Source organism: Ctenopharyngodon idella, chromosome 20, assembly GCF_019924925.1.
Source record: "Ctenopharyngodon idella isolate HZGC_01 chromosome 20, HZGC01, whole genome shotgun sequence".
NCBI classification, from domain to species: domain Eukaryota; kingdom Metazoa; phylum Chordata; class Actinopteri; order Cypriniformes; family Xenocyprididae; genus Ctenopharyngodon; species Ctenopharyngodon idella.
In genome coordinates this window covers 29,945,054-29,962,743 of record NC_067239.1, presented here as the reverse complement: position 1 = coordinate 29,962,743, position 17,690 = coordinate 29,945,054, and the positions used below count along the sequence as shown (strand labels likewise).

At 37.7% G+C, this 17,690-nt stretch overlaps 1 protein-coding gene and 1 pseudogene across 1 annotated transcript; one reads left to right on the top strand and one right to left on the bottom strand.

The window, feature by feature from the left end:
* Positions 1-206: 206 nt before the first annotated feature.
* Positions 207-3,537, bottom strand: LOC127502636 (putative nuclease HARBI1; annotated as a pseudogene).
* A 2,701-nt stretch (positions 3,538-6,238) lies between these two features.
* On the top strand, positions 6,239-10,082 carry LOC127502754 (serpin B4-like). The gene is made up of 8 exons (XM_051876046.1): positions 6,239-6,302; positions 6,877-6,902; positions 7,006-7,194; positions 7,832-7,960; positions 8,057-8,174; positions 8,274-8,395; positions 9,133-9,306; positions 9,478-10,082. The coding sequence occupies exons 3-8, from the start codon at positions 7,018-7,020 to the stop codon at positions 9,877-9,879; spliced, it is 1,122 nt and encodes a 373-aa protein (XP_051732006.1). The 5' UTR covers positions 6,239-6,302; positions 6,877-6,902; positions 7,006-7,017; the 3' UTR covers positions 9,880-10,082.
* Positions 10,083-17,690: the final 7,608 nt, after the last annotated feature.

The window sequence follows — 17,690 nt, the reverse complement described above, 5'->3', positions numbered from 1 at the left end:
TAGTAAGATTGGGATACCTTTGATCCAAAAAATCTGGATTATACTGATCCCATCAGAAGGGTGGATTTCAGGAACAAGAAAATTAATACAACTTTAAAACTGGTCGAAAATACATTATTTTATCATGTAATATATACAAAAATTTATATTTTTTATTTTGCTCTTGATTAATTTAACTGTTATAGCAATGAATTATACAAGTAAAGTATAAAGTACACACTGGGCTACCAGTTAAGCCTTTCAGTAAACTGAAAAAGAATTAAAAAAAGATTCTGTCCTAATAAATAATCCCCCAAACAGATGTCAATAGCAAAGACATTTTTTTTTTATTTTAATTGTCATTTGTCACAGTATAATAATTACAATCAATCATCAGACATCAACCAGTCAAAAGCAGTTTTTAACGACTGCATCGCTTATTGCACGTTCAGTCAGGCCGGAGGTTGGTCTGGGTATTAAGCAGGCTCAGGTGGATCATTATCACTATCTTCATCACAGAGAGGGACATTACGCTTTCTAGCAATGTTGTGCAGGACAATACAGGCAAGTATTATGTTGCATGCTCCCTGTGGTTCCACTCGCAAGTAGTTAAGGCATGCAAAGTGCCTCTTGAGGACTCCATTTAAGCGCTCAATTGTACATCTTGTTTTGCAATGAGCAGTGTTGAAGCGTGCCTGCTCAGGTGTGTTTGCTGCAAGAAAAGGGGTCATCAGCCATGGTAGGAGTGGATAGGCACTGTCTCCTAATATAATGCCATCCGGTCTGCTGTTTTGGAGCTCTCTGTATAGAGCACTCTCCCTGTGCATCATGGACAGACCCAGGTCACTTCACAACACAGTTTGAGGTCAGTGTCGCCTACAAGTTGGATGTTGATGCTGTGCCTTCCCTTTCGATTGACATACTCCTACTCCCTCTCATGAGGTGCTTGTACATGCACATGAGTGCAGTCAATAACCCCAATAGTATTGGGCATGTTTCCTAAAAGAAAAAACTTGTGCTTGGTCTGGGCAATTTGGTCATCCTTTGGAAATGAAACAAATTGATTGACTTGGCTCACCAATGCGATTGACACAGATTTCACCACATCACTGACAGTTGATTTGTTCACTCCTATATTGTCACCAACAACTTGGTGGAAAGTCCCAGTTGCATAGAAGCGCAGAGCAATAAGGAACTGTTCTTCAACAGACAGAGCGTGACTCCTTCGGGTTCTGCGTTGAAGTTTTGGCCTGATAAGGTCAGCAATGTGCTCAACATCAGCATTCCCAAAGCAAAACCGAGCATATAGTTCCTTAAGGGTGTACTGCTCCAGTGGTTTTGTACGCTCAACATACACCTTTACTTACTTTACTTAATTTATTTGTAAAGGGACCATGTACAATTTTTAACATAAATGTTTCCATTCCATGCATTGTACCGGATTTTAGTTTTCACCCGCAGTCCCCTGACAGGTCAACATAAATGTTAAAAAAAAACACACACACACACACACAATACATATATACAATAAAACATACATACACATACTATCAGGACCAAAAAAATCAATTTAACTGCAACCATTTAATTCGATTTTTACTTCAATTTAAAAAGAGCAATAGATTTACACCCTTTTATATCCTCTGGTAAGGCATTCCAGTGAGTAGTAGCTTTCACAGCAAAAGACGATAGTCAAAAAGCAGAATGACGAAAAGGAACAACACAATTAGTTACAGATGATGATCTGGTAGATTTCACAGAATTATTAAGACGAAAACTAACAAAATCACAGTACAGAAGGGGCCAGGCCATTTAAAATTTTATAAACCATACACAAATTTGAAAAAAGTCTAAAATGGTGAAAATGGTTTGTTAGTTTTTAAAGTCTGTTTATATAGGGATTTTAAAGGTTTAACCACAGTTTCACCAGCTTGACCCCAACATGTAAGATAGTATGAAATATGAGAAAGAATTGTAGCATGCATAAAGGTCTTAGCTACATCGACAGAAAGACATTGTCTAATTTGTCTAAAATTTGCTAGGTTGTATTTAATATTCCTCACCATTTTCTTTAAATGTTTTTTTAAAACTAAGATTTGAGTCCAATATTACACCAAGATAATTGAACTCATTAACTATTTCTATCTTTTCACCATTTATAAAAATATCAACATTAGGAGATTGAACATTTGTTTTTGAGAAAAACATTCCTTTTATTTTACCAGTGTTCAAGCTAAGACACGACTGCTCCAGCCACTGTGTAATCCTTTCCATAGCAGCATGTAGCTTCTCAGCTGCTAACTCTGCTGTTCTCGCATGTGTAAAAATAACAGTATCATCAGCATACATTTGCACTTGTATCCCTTCACACATAAAAACTGAATAATAAGGGACCTAACACTGATCCTTGGGGTACACCCTTTGTATAATATAAGTTAAAGGACTTAACCCCTTTAATTTTTACACATTGTTCTCTATTTGATAAATATAAGGATATCCACACTAGAGCGTCAGATGAAAACTGGCAGCTAGACAGTTTAGAAAGGAGAACTTTGAAGTTAACTGTATCAAAGGCTTTACGCAGATCTAAAAATATAGCACCAACTAACCCTCCTTTGTCAACTTTAGATTTTATTTGCTCTATTAAATGTATAGCTGTTTCAGTAGAATAATTTACTCTGAAACCAAACTGCATACAATGTAAACCAGACTTAACTGTATTAGGATAGGATGTCAGTTGTTCAAAAACAATCTTCTCTGCAACCTTTGAGATTACTGGCAATATGCTTATGGGTCTCTAATTACTAACTACATAATGATCTCCAGATTTGAAGATAGGAGTGACAATGGCTTGTTTCCATGCAGTAGGAAAAACACTATATAATCAAATGACAAATTAATTAAATGAGTTAAAATATCTTTGTGAGCTTTTACAAACATGGTGTCCAATTGGTGAACATCTCTACATTTAGAATTTTTTAATAAGCTAATAATTTTGTTAACTTGTATTTCATTAGTCTTGGTAATATTCAAACTTTTACTCCCAACATCAATCGGAAACATATTTATTTCCCTCCTTACAAATTTTCCCCTAATTCACTAACAGAGTTAATAAAAAAAAAAACTATTAAAGGTAGTAGCAATGGCATAATCATCTTCAGTTTGCTTTCCCTGAACTTTAAGCTTAAAATCTTCTATAAATGTTGGCTCCTTCCGTAAAAGAGTATTTATGTTTTTCCAAATTAGCTTGCTATTGCCTTTTCCCTCGCTCATTCGATGAAGATAATAATTAGATTTAGCTACTCTCAGCTCTCGGATAACTTTATTTCGCAAACCTTTATAACAGAGCCTATCTTTGTCTCTTCCAGACTTAATAGCTTTCTTTAAAGCTGAATCCCTATTTTTCATCAGTTTCCATAAAGTCTCACTGAACCACGGTAAATTATTTTTATGCTTAAATTTTTTCTGAACTCTAACATTAAATTTATCTCTTACAGAATTATTTTCTTTGATGAAATTCTCTACTACCAAACTGGTGGTGGCAATGGACAATGCCATGTCAGGGCATCTCTGTATGTCCTCTGAGAAAGTCTCAATAAGATGTTTGACACTGTGTGATTTGTCTTTTCAAGCACACACCCAGTAAACATCAATTAGCTGATATGCTTTGGCTTGTGTTCACTTAACTCAATCAAGACCAAGGCCTATAAACTATAAACAAAGAGGTGGTACCATGGACTCGAAAGGACCTAATTTCACAGTTGCAGAAACCCACGCATTGCTGGAGGGTGTTAGGCACCATTATGCCTCGATAGTATGGAGTTTTAATTCTAATAAGGGTGGAGAATTGTCTAAAAAAAAAAAAAAGACAAAAGATATTTGGGATGAAATCACCCAAAATGTGAATGCCATGGGGTGTGGTCAGAAGAGGACAACAGGGCAAGAGAAATTTAGAGGGAAAAATCTGAAGGCCAGGGCAACAAAGGACCATGCTGAAGCAAAATGCACCCAAACAGGCAACAGGCCCTTTAGGAGAGGTGATTACACGGATGTGGTTCTTGACATTATTGGAGGTAGAAATTCATAGTCTCTGCATGGGATTTAAGGTGTTGTTGGAGATGGTGAGTCCATGACTGAAAAGGAAAGTGACAGATCCTTTTAATGCAGAAGGAGCATTTATTCTGGATCTCAGCCCTGTTATTGAGGAAGCATGTGGATCCTTACTGGTAGAGCCAGTAGTTATTGCAACAGGAGCTCCAAAAAAAGGCCAGAAGCGTTCTTTCCCAAACAAAGATGATGATGCCTTTAAATACTTGTTTATGGAATAAATACCATGCAAATGTTCACCTGCCCTCTGAGTCTTTCTGGTCGAAATAGAAAGAGATGGCATCATGGGATTAAAATATCATCAGTGTTCTGTCCCAGCAGGCATCTCATTGTGCTCTTCATTATACTGTTCATTTCAGGAAGTAAATTGACCGTTTGCTCTGCTTTCTCAAACATATGATTTCTCCAGACATATGATTAACCAGCTTCAGGTTTCTGTTCTCTCTTTGAGACTTTTAAGTGGGAAGTGTTTTGAAGAAAGCATTGTGAAAATAAAAGTGCACTTTGCAATGTAAAATTACAGCAATCAATGCATTAAAGCATTTATAAGCATGAGATGACTTATGGAGAGTAGAGCTGTTTGGAGGTTTGAGCGCACCTTATATATATCTGTTCGGAAGTTTTGACCTTGGAACCCGAGGACCAGGCCCAATGCAAAGGAGAAGTTTAGGAGTGAGAATAACACATTGCCTGTAATAGAAAAAAAAAAAATTAACCAAGAGCACATCTGGTACTCAAAAAAAAAAAAAAAAAAAAAAAAAAAAAAAAAAACATGGGTGCTCCAGAAGATGAACAAAACGCAAACAATTGTAGGTGGATCCTATTAAAGAGACTGTCCTCCAACAAAAAACGACCCTATAGGTCGTTTTTCAAGCACCTTTTTACGACCTATATTTATGTTTTAAAGTCATGCGCCCTCTAGCTGGCGTAAAAATAATGACAAGTGTCGTGTTACGTCTGTCGTCATGAAGTGACGTATGACTGTCGTTACCAATCAAAATGCGTGTTCACTTAAATGCAATGTGTGGAGTTTTTACACCATTTCTCCTATTTCCATTTAGCAAAACTAATTTTTGTAATAACAACTCACCCACCCCACTCCTAAACCTACCCTTAGCAATTTCTAGTACATATACACTTTATGAGCACATGCGTTCCCTGGGATCAAACCCACGATCACATGATTGCAAATTGTTATTGCAATGCTCTGCCAATTGAGCTACGCGAAACCCGAAATATGATGCAGATAAAAGGGAACAATGCATTAAAATGAAAGTGTCCTGTTGTCGATAGGGGCGCCACTTTAGTAAACGCTCCTATGGGTCGTATTTCAGAGAAGTGACAAACGACCTATATGGTCGTATTGGTTGGAGAACATGTTGCTATTAAAAGAAAAAATTCCACATCCAGGCACCAGTTTTTTATCTTTTAAAAATCCTTTATTTGCAGAGCAGGGCTACATATTAAAAAACAACAACGTGTAGGCCTATCGACTCAAGTAGGCCTTCATACTCTGCAGAAGTTATAGCCACCTGGTGGGAAAAAAAATGCTGTAAATTGGCAAAGCTTTCAATAATATTGCCTTGAATATTTTTTTATTTATTTAACCTCAAACGAAGTGCAGTAACCAAAACAATTTAATTAATTAAATTTTTGTTGGGCCCACCCTTTGCCTTCAGAACAGCACCAATTCTCTGAGATGTGCTTGCTTGATCTGGAAAGTGTCCGGGTATATCTGTTTTTAACAGCATACAGAAATCTTGTCTTATCTTGCCTCAATTGGTGCACTGATATTTTACAGCATTGATGTGAAGTTGGATTTGTAAAGAAGCACCAAGTGTTGCATGATGTGAAAATCTGTAAAAAAGACAATCTGCAGATACATTTTGTTGCTTTATTTGTGTATCATTAAATGCTTCCTTTTTTATCAATAAATGTTTTCTTATATATATAATGCCCAAGCCAGCTCAAGGTTATCTTTCAAGTTATCTGAAAAAAGTGCTGTATTGTTACACAAGTATTTACACAATGATTAATAACAATCATTTACAGGAATTTATTCAGACTTTTGATTTCACAAGATATTGCTTAACAATGGGGTGATTTTGCGAGTCTACCTATATATATAACTGGAGGCAATGAGACTTGTGTCAGTTGGCCAGTTGTGAAGACGCACCTCATATCAAGGAGAGATCAAATCTTCGCTTTCTTTATCAGTAAGTATTTCAGAAACTTGATTTTTAACTACAACAGTAGTTGTAATAACATTTGATATACATGTACGGTGCAAAATGTTTCACAAAAACATTTGACTTAAAATGGTAATTTTATATCTTCTGTCAGTAAGAAATATTCATTTCAGATACACCTCATTAACTTTAACATTTATTTTGCAAAAAATTTAATAGTCCAGTAAAATTTTTGCACACTGTTAAAAACATATAGCACACGGACACTTTCCAGATCAAGCACTTGGTGTTCTGAAGGCAAAGGGTGGGCCCAACAAACATTGATTTAATTTCGTTTTTGGTTACTGCATTTCATTTGAGGTTAACTGATAAATAAAAACCATTCAAGAACTTTGTCACATTACAGCATTTTTTGTTTTTCACCAGATGGCTATAACTTCTGCACAGTATGGATGTAAAAACAAATATGTATATTACATGTGGTAGACCATGTAGGATGAAAATTGAAAACCTTTTTTATTGAAAGTAAAAGCTAAAGCACTGTCTTTGGGCTTTTCTGTTGTTTTGATTGTATATAAAAATTCTGCATTTGACTTTTTAGGTTTTGAAGACTGAAGAGCACATCAGGTGAAATTAACGTTTGTTTTCTGATTTTTTTCATTCTTGTTCTTCTATACTGTTTTCTGTGCTGGTCTAACATGATGTTTAAAGTGGATTTCCTTCATTCTAGACTGTAAACAAAATGGAACCAGATATTGAACCTGTGATTTTGGGAAACTCAAAATTCTCCATTGACATGTTAAAAGTGCTCTGTAAGGGCAACACAGACAATGTGTTGTTCTCACCCCTGAGCATCTCCTCTGCATTGGGCCTGGTCCTCCTGGGTGCCAATGGCAAAACTGCCGATCAGATGTATAAGGTGCGCTCAAACCTCTAAATAGCTCAGTTAACTCTCTATAAACTGTCATCTCATGTTTATGAATGCTTTAAAGGGGACCCATTATGCCTCTTTTTACAAGATACTTGATACAGATACTCCGGCAACAAAAAAAAAAAAAAACAGGAGAAACATCATGTGGCCGTTTCCACAGAATGTATTTTTGCATTCCACTGCGCTGATTTTTTATTTTTATGTAAACACGTGCTAGACTGACCTTGCTTTTTTTTCCTCCCATTCGGGGCCATTCACACATGTGTCTTTGTGTCTAAAAACGCACGGGCAGTTGAAAACACAAGGTGTCGAGACGTGTTTTTTAAAAGTTTAAACTTCTTTTAACTTGAGCATTTCATTTTTGGAACGCCGTTTCCTGCGCGATTTTTATCATTATAAGGTGGCTGTGTAACACTGTCAACACACATTTATGTTCAAACACCATGTAAAAATGAATTTTGCATAACAGGTCTCCTTTAATGCATTGATTGCTGCGATTCTACATTGTGAAATACATGTTCATTTTTACAATGCTTTCTTCAAAACACTCTTCACTTCACAGTCTCAAATTCGCTGAATACAATTCACTCAATATTAAACAATATCCTGTTTTGTTTCTCTTAAGACGCTCCACTTTGACCATATAAGAATTATATACCACGATCTGTATGAGGCGCTCTACAAAGGAGGGAAGTACAGAAGCCTGCAGCTCGTTAATCGCATGTTTGGAGAAAGCACATTAAACTTTTATGATGTGAGTTGCTGTTGGTTAATTTACTTCCTGAAAATGACAGTAAAGTAATGCATCATTCAGTGAGATGCCTGGGTCTCTTTCTATTGATGATGTTAGGATTTCCTAGACAATTGTGAGGAGTGGTGTTTTGCCAGCGTGAGGAATGTTGACTTCAAGACAAATCCTGATGCTGCGAGAGAAAAAATCAACACCTGGGTGGAGAAGAAGACCAGGGGTAATTCAATTAAAGGCCTAACTATTAGACTATAGTCTATTAGACCACATTCTCATAATTTCTCACTCTTCTGATTGATGTTTTGTCTTTCTATTTTAGATCAAATTAAGAATTTGTTGGATCAAGGAGATGTTTCTAAGGACACGAGTCTTGCTCTAGTCAGCGCGGTGTACTTCAGGGATAAGTGGGGCAAGTCTTTCACACGTGTTCCTGCCACCAAGGTAAAGCAGAGGCTCTGTTTTTTTTCTTTCGATATATTCCATGTTCACATATTCATACTACAAAATATTATGGGAGCTTTGAAATGTTTGTGAAAATGATAAAAAATGCTGGTGCTGGCACCAATGTGTTTGATGGTTGTCTGTGTATTATAAAGGTACAAAACAGAAATTAGTTCTGTTATATCAGTTAATGAAATACAGTATTTTACTGTAAATTTAAGTTGAATCTGTAAAGCTTAAATCATTGCTAACGTCTGGCAACCACAGCTGCTGGTTTATTTACCCTAAATTTAATGGATTTCTTTTTACAGTGTACTTTCATAAACTAAAAAAAGTATTTAACTAATAAACTATCAGTATACCTATAAGTTCACTTGTAGAATAGATGCAATACAAACAAAAAACATAGATGTAAACTATAGTTGTGTACTCAAAGTTACTACTGTTACACTTAAAGTGTACTTAAAAGTATACTTTACACACTAAAAAGTGAGCCAATTTAGTCCCAAGTAGTATTGAAATAGTACACTTACAAGTAAACTACTATTACATTGACATTACATTAGTATACTTACTACATAGTATACATAAAAATATTAAAAATAAGTATACTTAATAAAAATGAAGTACACTTATATTTTGTAAGGTAAGTGAGACTGCAGCACAGCTAATACTGCAGGTTCAAGTGTTAACATCAGTATCACTAATGTCCAATCTGTCTGTGTTTTAAATGTCAGGAGAAAAGAGTAAACTGGCAAATGATGCGTCAGACGAACAAGTTTCCTCTGGGTAACATCCCACACATGCAACAACAACTTCCCACTGAAGCTCGGATTCTGGAGATCCCTTATAGGAATAAAGATCTGAGCATGCTCATTATACTCCCAAACAAGAAAGATGGGCTACAAAAGGTAAAACAGTCATTCACATGAACAGCAACTGAACCTCCCTTACCGCTTTTACTTTACTTGGAACTGCATAATTAGGATAAAGTCTATATGAAAATTTGGATTGTTGTGTAGGTTTGGTATTACATGAAATAGGAGACAATTATTATCTTATTTTTCTCCCCTTCCTCTAAGTTGGTAGAATCGATCACTTATGAGAAGCTTCAGGAGTGGACTGAGCCGGACAACATGTTTCCCACAGAGGTGACTGTTGAAATACCCATCTTTAAGATGCAGGAGAAATATGATCTGGAGGAGGCCCTGAAGGCTCTGGGCACAACTGATGTGTTTGGTGATAAGTGTGACTTATCTGGCATGGCGCCTGGACCGCTGAAGCTGTCCAAAGTGGTGCACAAGTCTTTTGTGGAGGTGAATGAAAAAGGCACAGAAGCAGAAGGAGGCAGTGGTGGAGTGATGAAGTCATTTGCTAAAAGTAAAAGCCCAGAGAGTTTCGTGGCAGACCACCCCTTCTTATTCTTCATCCGACACAACCTCACCAAGAGCATCATCTTCTGGGGTCGCTTCATCTCCCCATGACCTGAATCTGAACCACAGAGCAGGGCAGACAGTACAACAGTGTGATCTGTCATATTGAAATATACAGTACGCAGTGATTATATTGCATGAATCTTCATTTAAAATTTATTTGCTTGGAACGTATGCTTTAAACAAAACTCTGAATACACAAAATGTTCAAGTATTTAAAATGAAAAACTATAAATAAAGGAAATCAGGCAGAATCTTGTGTCCTTTTTTCTTAAACAACTTATTGTGTAAAGTGTCAGTTAACAGGTGGAAATTAACTTTGAAATAAACTGATATTTGAATGATTTGAATTGAATCGTGGGGATAGCATGAAGATGACTAAATAAAGACTGGATGAACTATTTAATGCCGCAGCATCACAGCGGAGGCCATTTTGTTTGACTACCTAATGTAGCAACATATCAAACTTCTAAATCTAAAACACTGACAACACCTTAGAAATCGCATAGCAACATACTGGAAACCACCCACAAGACTCATGTTGCAGTAAGGTTGCGATTAAATCTAGTTTAATTTTATTATTTTACCTTTTAGGAAAAATAACAAAACGATAGGTTAAGCAACAGGATGAATGTTAACTCAACAAATATCTACTTAAGGACCGGGGAGGATACGAATGAGACAGCCCTTAAAATGGCCGACTCCCTGATCAGTGCCCTGACTACTGAACTAGCACGCACCCAGTGTTTTTACAAAAGGCAAAAAACGTATTGTTCAGTTTTCTCCCTGAATTATGATGCGAGTTACTGTCGCTATTCTCGATGCAGTAGGAATGACCTTCAGTGGCGACATTTTTCACAATCACAACAGAAATTCAAAACATTGCCATAAACATCACTAGCAGCAAAGAGAATAGAAAATTTCTCAAATTCAGTAAATTTTCTACAGGTTTCATCAAATCTAATTTAATGCTTTTTAATGCCAATTTTTAAATTTTTTAATGCCATATATATACGTCGCTAAATGTCGATAGATGACGACATACGTTAATTCGAAAATTCATCATGTCATTGTTACATTTGCATTCTGCCAGTGTCAGCCCTTTAGATTTGTTTGCTTCTCTGCTGCTACCCTTTTGCTCACATAATGTATTTTAATACAGCCAAATTCCCAATAAAATTGTTTCATCTATATATTTGGGGGGGAGATGATACTTTTAAAAATGAAACTAAACCACCAGTAGGTGGCGGCAAGTAACCGTCTTAATGAGTGAGTCACTGATTCATTCATTCAAACGATTCATACCAATGGCTAATTCATTCAAGAATGAGGCAGTTGTTTATGAATGGGTCATTGAATCTTTGACTCAACCCATTCGTTCAAATGAAAACAAGGCTGAGTGCTGCGCTTTGGTGCTGCTGTTTGAAACTATTTTCGCTGATAAAATAGAACAAAAACAGTCGATGTTCCTTCTAAAATGTAAGTGGCTTAATATTAACTACTTGTTAATTTAACTGTTGTATGAAATCAGTGTCACGTTTTTAATCGTGATATTTAGGAAAACAGCATTCTTGGTTGTGTGGTTTTGCTTACCAGTATGAAGTTATAAAAACTCCACATTTTGAATTTTTACCTCAGTATGTTTAACTGAGTTTCTTTTGTGTGTGCTTCGCTCCTGTTTCCATTTCTCCTCGAGAAATGCGCGAGCCTCAACAGCGCAACCTTGTTATCATCACTACATTATACAGCTTATTATCATCCACTATCGATCGCCACTTACATTAAATGTAATAAAATCAGTCATACTCGTGTTTTGGCGATTCCCAAGTTGCTGGGTTTTTTTTTTTTTTTTAATCAGGTCCTTCCGGTCGTGAAAGTAAACGAGCCCTGACATGTTAAACCAGCACTAAAATCCTGATTTATAATCGAGTTGTCTGACAAAATCACCATACACATAAGATAAAGACATTTGCTGTGATTTTGGCTATATGTACACGTAAAATGATCACTCAGGTTAGAAGCAATAGTATTTTATTTGTTCTCTGACAGAGCGCACATTCTCAACTGCGGCAGGAAAGCAAGATTACTCGTGCGGTAGTGGATCTCGGAAGCTAGATCAGGTTAACAAGTCGATATTCGTCACAACGCGCTTTCTTAGAAAAAAGCCGCGAAGTTGGCAGCAATAATGCAGCCTTCTATCTACAGGTCCCAGTGCGCCGCTGTCCAAACCGGCGTTACGGCAATTTTGAACCGGCCAGAGGCAATTACCAAACTGGTTCCGTAATGTACATATTTTGCGACAGCAAATCAAAGTTATTAATTATTTAGGCTTTATTCAAAATAAACTGATTTTTTTTTTTTTTTCAGAACTATCTAAAAAATGTAATGCCTGTAGAAATAAAATTTAATGCTTTTTAATGCCATTTAAGGCCTTAATTTTCGCAACATCAATTGAATGACTTTTATGCTTTTTAATGCCCCGCGGATACCCTGGACACCTACAGTAAATGTTGTATTGTCTTAACCTATATAAGTTTTATGTGATCAGTTGTGGAATCCAACCATTACATATCTGAGGTAACGTAGTTAGTCTACTTTATTGAGTATTTCCATTTTATGCAACTTTACATATTTACTATTAATAGTAAATTAATAAAGTTAAGATAATCATGTTTGTAGCGTGGTCCAGGGAATTAAAACGTATATAGGCAAACCTAGTGGAGTAGCTAATATAGTAATAGTAAATTAGGCCTACTCCACTAGGTCTGAAATATACGTTTTAATTCACTGGATCACGCTACAAACATAATGATCTTACAGAACATGATGCATTGCTTGTCTGTTATCCCATAATTCCCACTTTTGGACACAGTGGCTATGTTTTTTTGTTTACATAGTCTTGCTTTAACGGACATTAATATAAGACAACACTGCAAAAACAGTTTCTGTCAAGCTGTTATTCTGTTATATTTTCCAACATTCCCAAATTTTCTGATGCATGTCCTTAATTTAATGTCATATGTTGGTATTCAGTGTTTATAATGCTAATACTTGAACTTCAAAGAATTTTAACCCAAACTGACTGGGTTTCTAGAGAGCAAAGGTTTTGTGAAAAAATTAATTAAACAGTCTGTAAAATAAACTGTTAAAAGGATTTGATGATTACTAGTGATAGTATTTTATTCTATGTCATCTTCTAGTCATCATTCAGGTTGGATTTTAGCTTTAATGTACTTTTTTTTTTTTTTTTTTTTTTTTTTTTTTTTAACAAAGCAGCTGATATTGCCATAGAAACTAGTGGACTGCCGAGTCGCTTTCACCCCAAAATGGTGGAAACGCAGGGCTGCTGCTGGGCGCCGGTGTTGCAATGGAACGTTCTATTGAGTTTCGCTTCTTGTCAGTGTATATTCTTTGCTAGCAGTAAGACTTGACTAAAGTTGCGTCCCAAATGACGCACTATACACTTATACACTATTTAGGCCTACTTATGCACTATGTACTCATCCAGGTAGTGCGTGAATTGTATAAGGTTATTTTGTCATTTAACAACGTTTTTTCCGTTAATTTAGTTCATCATCCGGGTACTTCAAGTGCACTTTTTCTTTTTGGAATTTTATGTGTGAACGCACTACTCGCACTATCTATACTTAAAAACGTCATGGAATAGTGCATACGCGAATTAGGACGCACTGAGCAGCGTGACCCTCCTAATATGGCGTCTAAACAAAACAGTTACCCAGAACTCAACACGGCGTGACTTCAGCTTCTCATAATGAATAATCGCTCTGATAAAACGAGGATAGCGACGTCCACACCACAACTATAACGATAGCAACACAGTGAACTATCCCTTTAAGCTTATTTTGCTGCGACAGAATCTCTTGTGTGTCTCCTTCTACAACTGTCTCTTGAGTTTATGTTTGTGATGATTAGACATTGTGATGCTAAGAGCTTTATACACACCTTGGGGTGATTACATGTCAGTTTATGCCCCGAGAAAAGTGAGACGATAGAAAACACTCACAAATATCTTATATACACACTTTATGAGGCTTCCTCAAGTCCGGACGCACCAAGGGAACCATGTCTAGCATTGCTTAGCCATGTCTGCCACCTAGTGGGAACATAAACCCATCCATTCATCCTGCGTCTATGGACAAGGCTGACTGTTAGTATCCATGATGTCTAAATTAAGTGGATATGCAGGCCGTTGGATCATTTCCTCTGTGCCGCTGGGGAGGAAGTGTTGTACAATCCTCTTTCATCACCCCCACGCGCTGCCTCTGTGGATTAATACAGAACGGAGCACTTCCGTTTAGAGTTACAATGAGTAAAACTTGATGTAATGTGAAATCATTTGATTATTCCTTTGGAAAACAAAGTCGGAAAGGGGAGTAGCAATGCTGGATTCGGCTTATGGGACATGAGTGGAAATCCTTAACAGTACTTCCTGAATTATTCATAATATAAAACCAAATGATAGATAATGCTTAATATTATTGTATTTTTTTTAACCTGTATTCATTGATGAATAGAAAGTTAAAAACAGCATTTATTTGAAATAGAAACTTTTATAACATTGTAAATGTTTTTACTTACAGTTTTGATCAATTCAATACATCCTTGCTGAACAATAGATTTAATTTCTTCTTTTTTTCTTTTTCTTCTTTTATATTACACTAAACTTTTGAATCGTAGTGTATTGCAGGTTACACAAATATAGTAAGCAGCACAACTGCTTTCAAAATTAATAATAATCAGAAATATTTCTTGAGCAGCAAATCATCATATTAGAATGATTTCTGAAGGATCATGTGACACTGAAGACTGGAGTAATGATGCTGAAAATTCAGTTTTGATCATAGGAATAATATATTCAAAACAGAAAACACATTTTAAATTGTAATAATATTTCACAATATTACTGTTTTACTGTATTTTTGATTAAATAAATGCATCTTTGGAGAGCAGAATACATTTCTTTCAAAAACATTAACAATGGCCAGTAGGCTATATACTGTTTAAAGGTTTGGGGTCAGTAAGAATTTTTTTTATGTTTTTGGTATTCTTGATATTCTGAGATAAAAACAGACAACGGGTCAACAGAATGATACTGTCATAGTGTGGGTTGTTGTGTTTATCTGTTGCTGTTTGCTTTAGAAAAGTGTTAAGTTACTAAGTAAGATCATTTATTTGTGAGTCTTTGACATTTATCATCTGAGGAGAAACACAGCTCACATTCATGTTGACCCCGAGAGATATTCCCAGAGTTAAATTTATGATGAAATGATATTGATGGTTTAACAATTTGTGAATCAATGTGAACCAATGAGGTCTATGATACCTAGAGAGCTATCTGTTAACATTCCCATTCATCTTAAAGGCACTTACTTGGCTATCCCATACAGCTCTGGGAGTATGTGATTGGACATCTTTACTCATTTAACACAAATTTATTTGAGCCAAACACCTAAACTGTAAATGTCATGCGACTAATCTCTCTGAAGCTCCATGAAAATGAAATTAAATTAAATTAAATTAAATGAAAAATGACATCATGACAACACTAACTGGCTGATGTCAAGGTGACGTCAAGCCGAAAAGGAAGAATAAGTCCATTTTACATTTTTAGTCTATAGTAGGCCCTGGATCACGTACAATGAAATATTAGCCATATACACTATATTGCCAAAAGTTTTGGGACGCCTGCCTTTACGTGCACATGAACTTTAATGACATCCCATTCTTAATCCGTAGGGTTTAATATGGAGTTGGCCCACCCTTTGCAGCTATAACAGCCTCAACTCTTCTGGAAAGGTTTTCCACAAGGTGTAGGAGTGTGTTTATGGGAATTTTTGACCATTCTTCTAGAAGCACATTTGTGAGGTCAGGCAGTGATGCTGGCGAGAAGGCCTGGCTTGCAGTCTCCGCTCTAATTCGTCCCAAAGGTGTTTTATCGGATTGAGGTCAGGACTCTGTGCAGGCCAGTCAAGTTCCTCCGCACCAAACTCGCTCATCCATGTCTTTATGAACCTTGCTTTGTGCACCGGTGCGCAGTCATTTTGGAACAGGAAGGGGCCATCCCCAAACTGTCCCCACAAAGTTGGGAGCATGAAATTGTCCAAAATGTCTTTGTATGCTGAAGCATTAAGAGTTCCTTTCACTGGAACTAAGGGGCCAAGCCCAACCCCTGACCACAACCCCACACCATAATCCCCCCTCCACCCAATTTTTCACATTCAGCACAATGCAGTCAGGCAAGTACCGTTCTCCTGGCAACTGCCAAATCCAGACTCGTCCATCAGATTGCCAGACAGAGAAGCGTGATTCGTCACTCCAGAGAACACATCTCCACTGCTCTGGAGTCCAGTGGCGGTGTGCTTTACACCACTGCACCGACGCTTTGCTTGGATGCAGCTGCTCGGCCATGGAAATCCATTCCATGAAGCTTTCTAAGCACTGTTCTTGAGCTAATCTGAAGGCCACATGAAGTTTGGAGGTCTGTAGCTATTGACTCTGCGGAAAGTTGGCGACTTCTGTCCACTGTGCGCCTCAGCATGCGCTGACCCCGCTCTGTGATTTTACGTGGCCTACTGAAGTAACGGGCTCGGAGGACCAAGGCGGAGCCAAGGGATCAACACAACTGGAGCTGGAGACTGGAAAAGCCCAAGGTTGATCCAGGCAGCTGGGCAAGCCACCAAAGAAGGAATCGTGAGGCTGAATGGAGCCAGCAAAAGTGGGGCAGAGGAATTGAATGGTGTTGTCAGAGGAGGAGGGAGTGAAAAGCTGGGCAGGACCAGCGGCGACGAAGGAGACTTGAGGCTGGGTGGGACCAGAGGACACAGGAGACCTAGAGACATGACATAATCCATTTCATTATACCATTTTATGGGGCCAACACACCCTCACTGGTGTCACAGGGTGTGGTTTCATGCCATTGTAGCCCCTCCAGTTTAAACCACCCACTCTAAGAGGGACTCGAACCCGGGCCTGTCTGCACGGAGGCGGGCACTATAACAAGGAGGCTAAAGACTGCAGTCTCTAGCTTCAGTCGCTAGAGTGCCTCTTGAGATCAGGGGAGTGAAGTGAGGTTTACACGCACAGTTCTTACTAGCCTATGTCTGTTACACAGTCATACTCCACTAAAATACCCTCAGTGATGGACATCAGTGCCGGATCATGCACTTGGCCAGACTCCGTTATTGGCTTGGCCTCTGGGATGAAAATGGCCTCAGGCGTTGGCTCTGGCACTGGTTTCGTGGTGGGCTCAGGCTCTGTGACTGCGGTGGGCTCTGGCTTAAGGTCCATGGTGGGCGTGGCTGAAGACTGGCTGGTCTCTGGGTCTGTTGCGGGGCTGGTGTTGTCCTCCTCTGCGATGCAGATGGTAAGAGGGGAACCACATTGCACCAACACCCACTCGACATATTCTGCAGAACTCCCTCAAAGACCATCCCCAGACAGCTTGGCCTTTGTCGAGGTGTTGAGTCCGACATAATAAAAGGTCCATAGGCAGTTGTCTGGGTAGTGGGTCAGGTGAGCCAGATCTAAAGACTCAAGGATGTGGTCCTCGAGGGAACGATCCTCATGTATGAGGCAGAGAAGCTGGATTTTCTTCTACTCTTCTACTATGATAACGACTCGCACATAATGTGAAGTAAATCAAACTGAATTATATTAATTTTGACACATCCTTTTAAAATAAATCTGTAGCTGGTCAGATAAAATAGGCTTAAATAAAGAAAAACAAGACAGATACAAGTTCCTCTTACACCACAGTACCCATGTGTTGACATTGAATCAGAAATCCGTTGTTTACAAAGATGCATAAACAGTCAACTTGAAGTTGGAGGAATTGGACTTCA

Excerpts from the sequence above, each read along its gene's own strand:
- LOC127502754 (XM_051876046.1), top strand. The coding sequence starts at position 7,018 with ATGGAACCAGATATTGAACCTGTGATTTTGGGAAACTCAAAATTCTCC. Across the intron at positions 8,396-9,132 it reads CACGTGTTCCTGCCACCAAG|GAGAAAAGAGTAAACTGGCA; the intron begins GTAAAGCAGAGG and ends TTTAAATGTCAG. Across the intron at positions 9,307-9,477 it reads AGAAAGATGGGCTACAAAAG|TTGGTAGAATCGATCACTTA; the intron begins GTAAAACAGTCA and ends CCTTCCTCTAAG.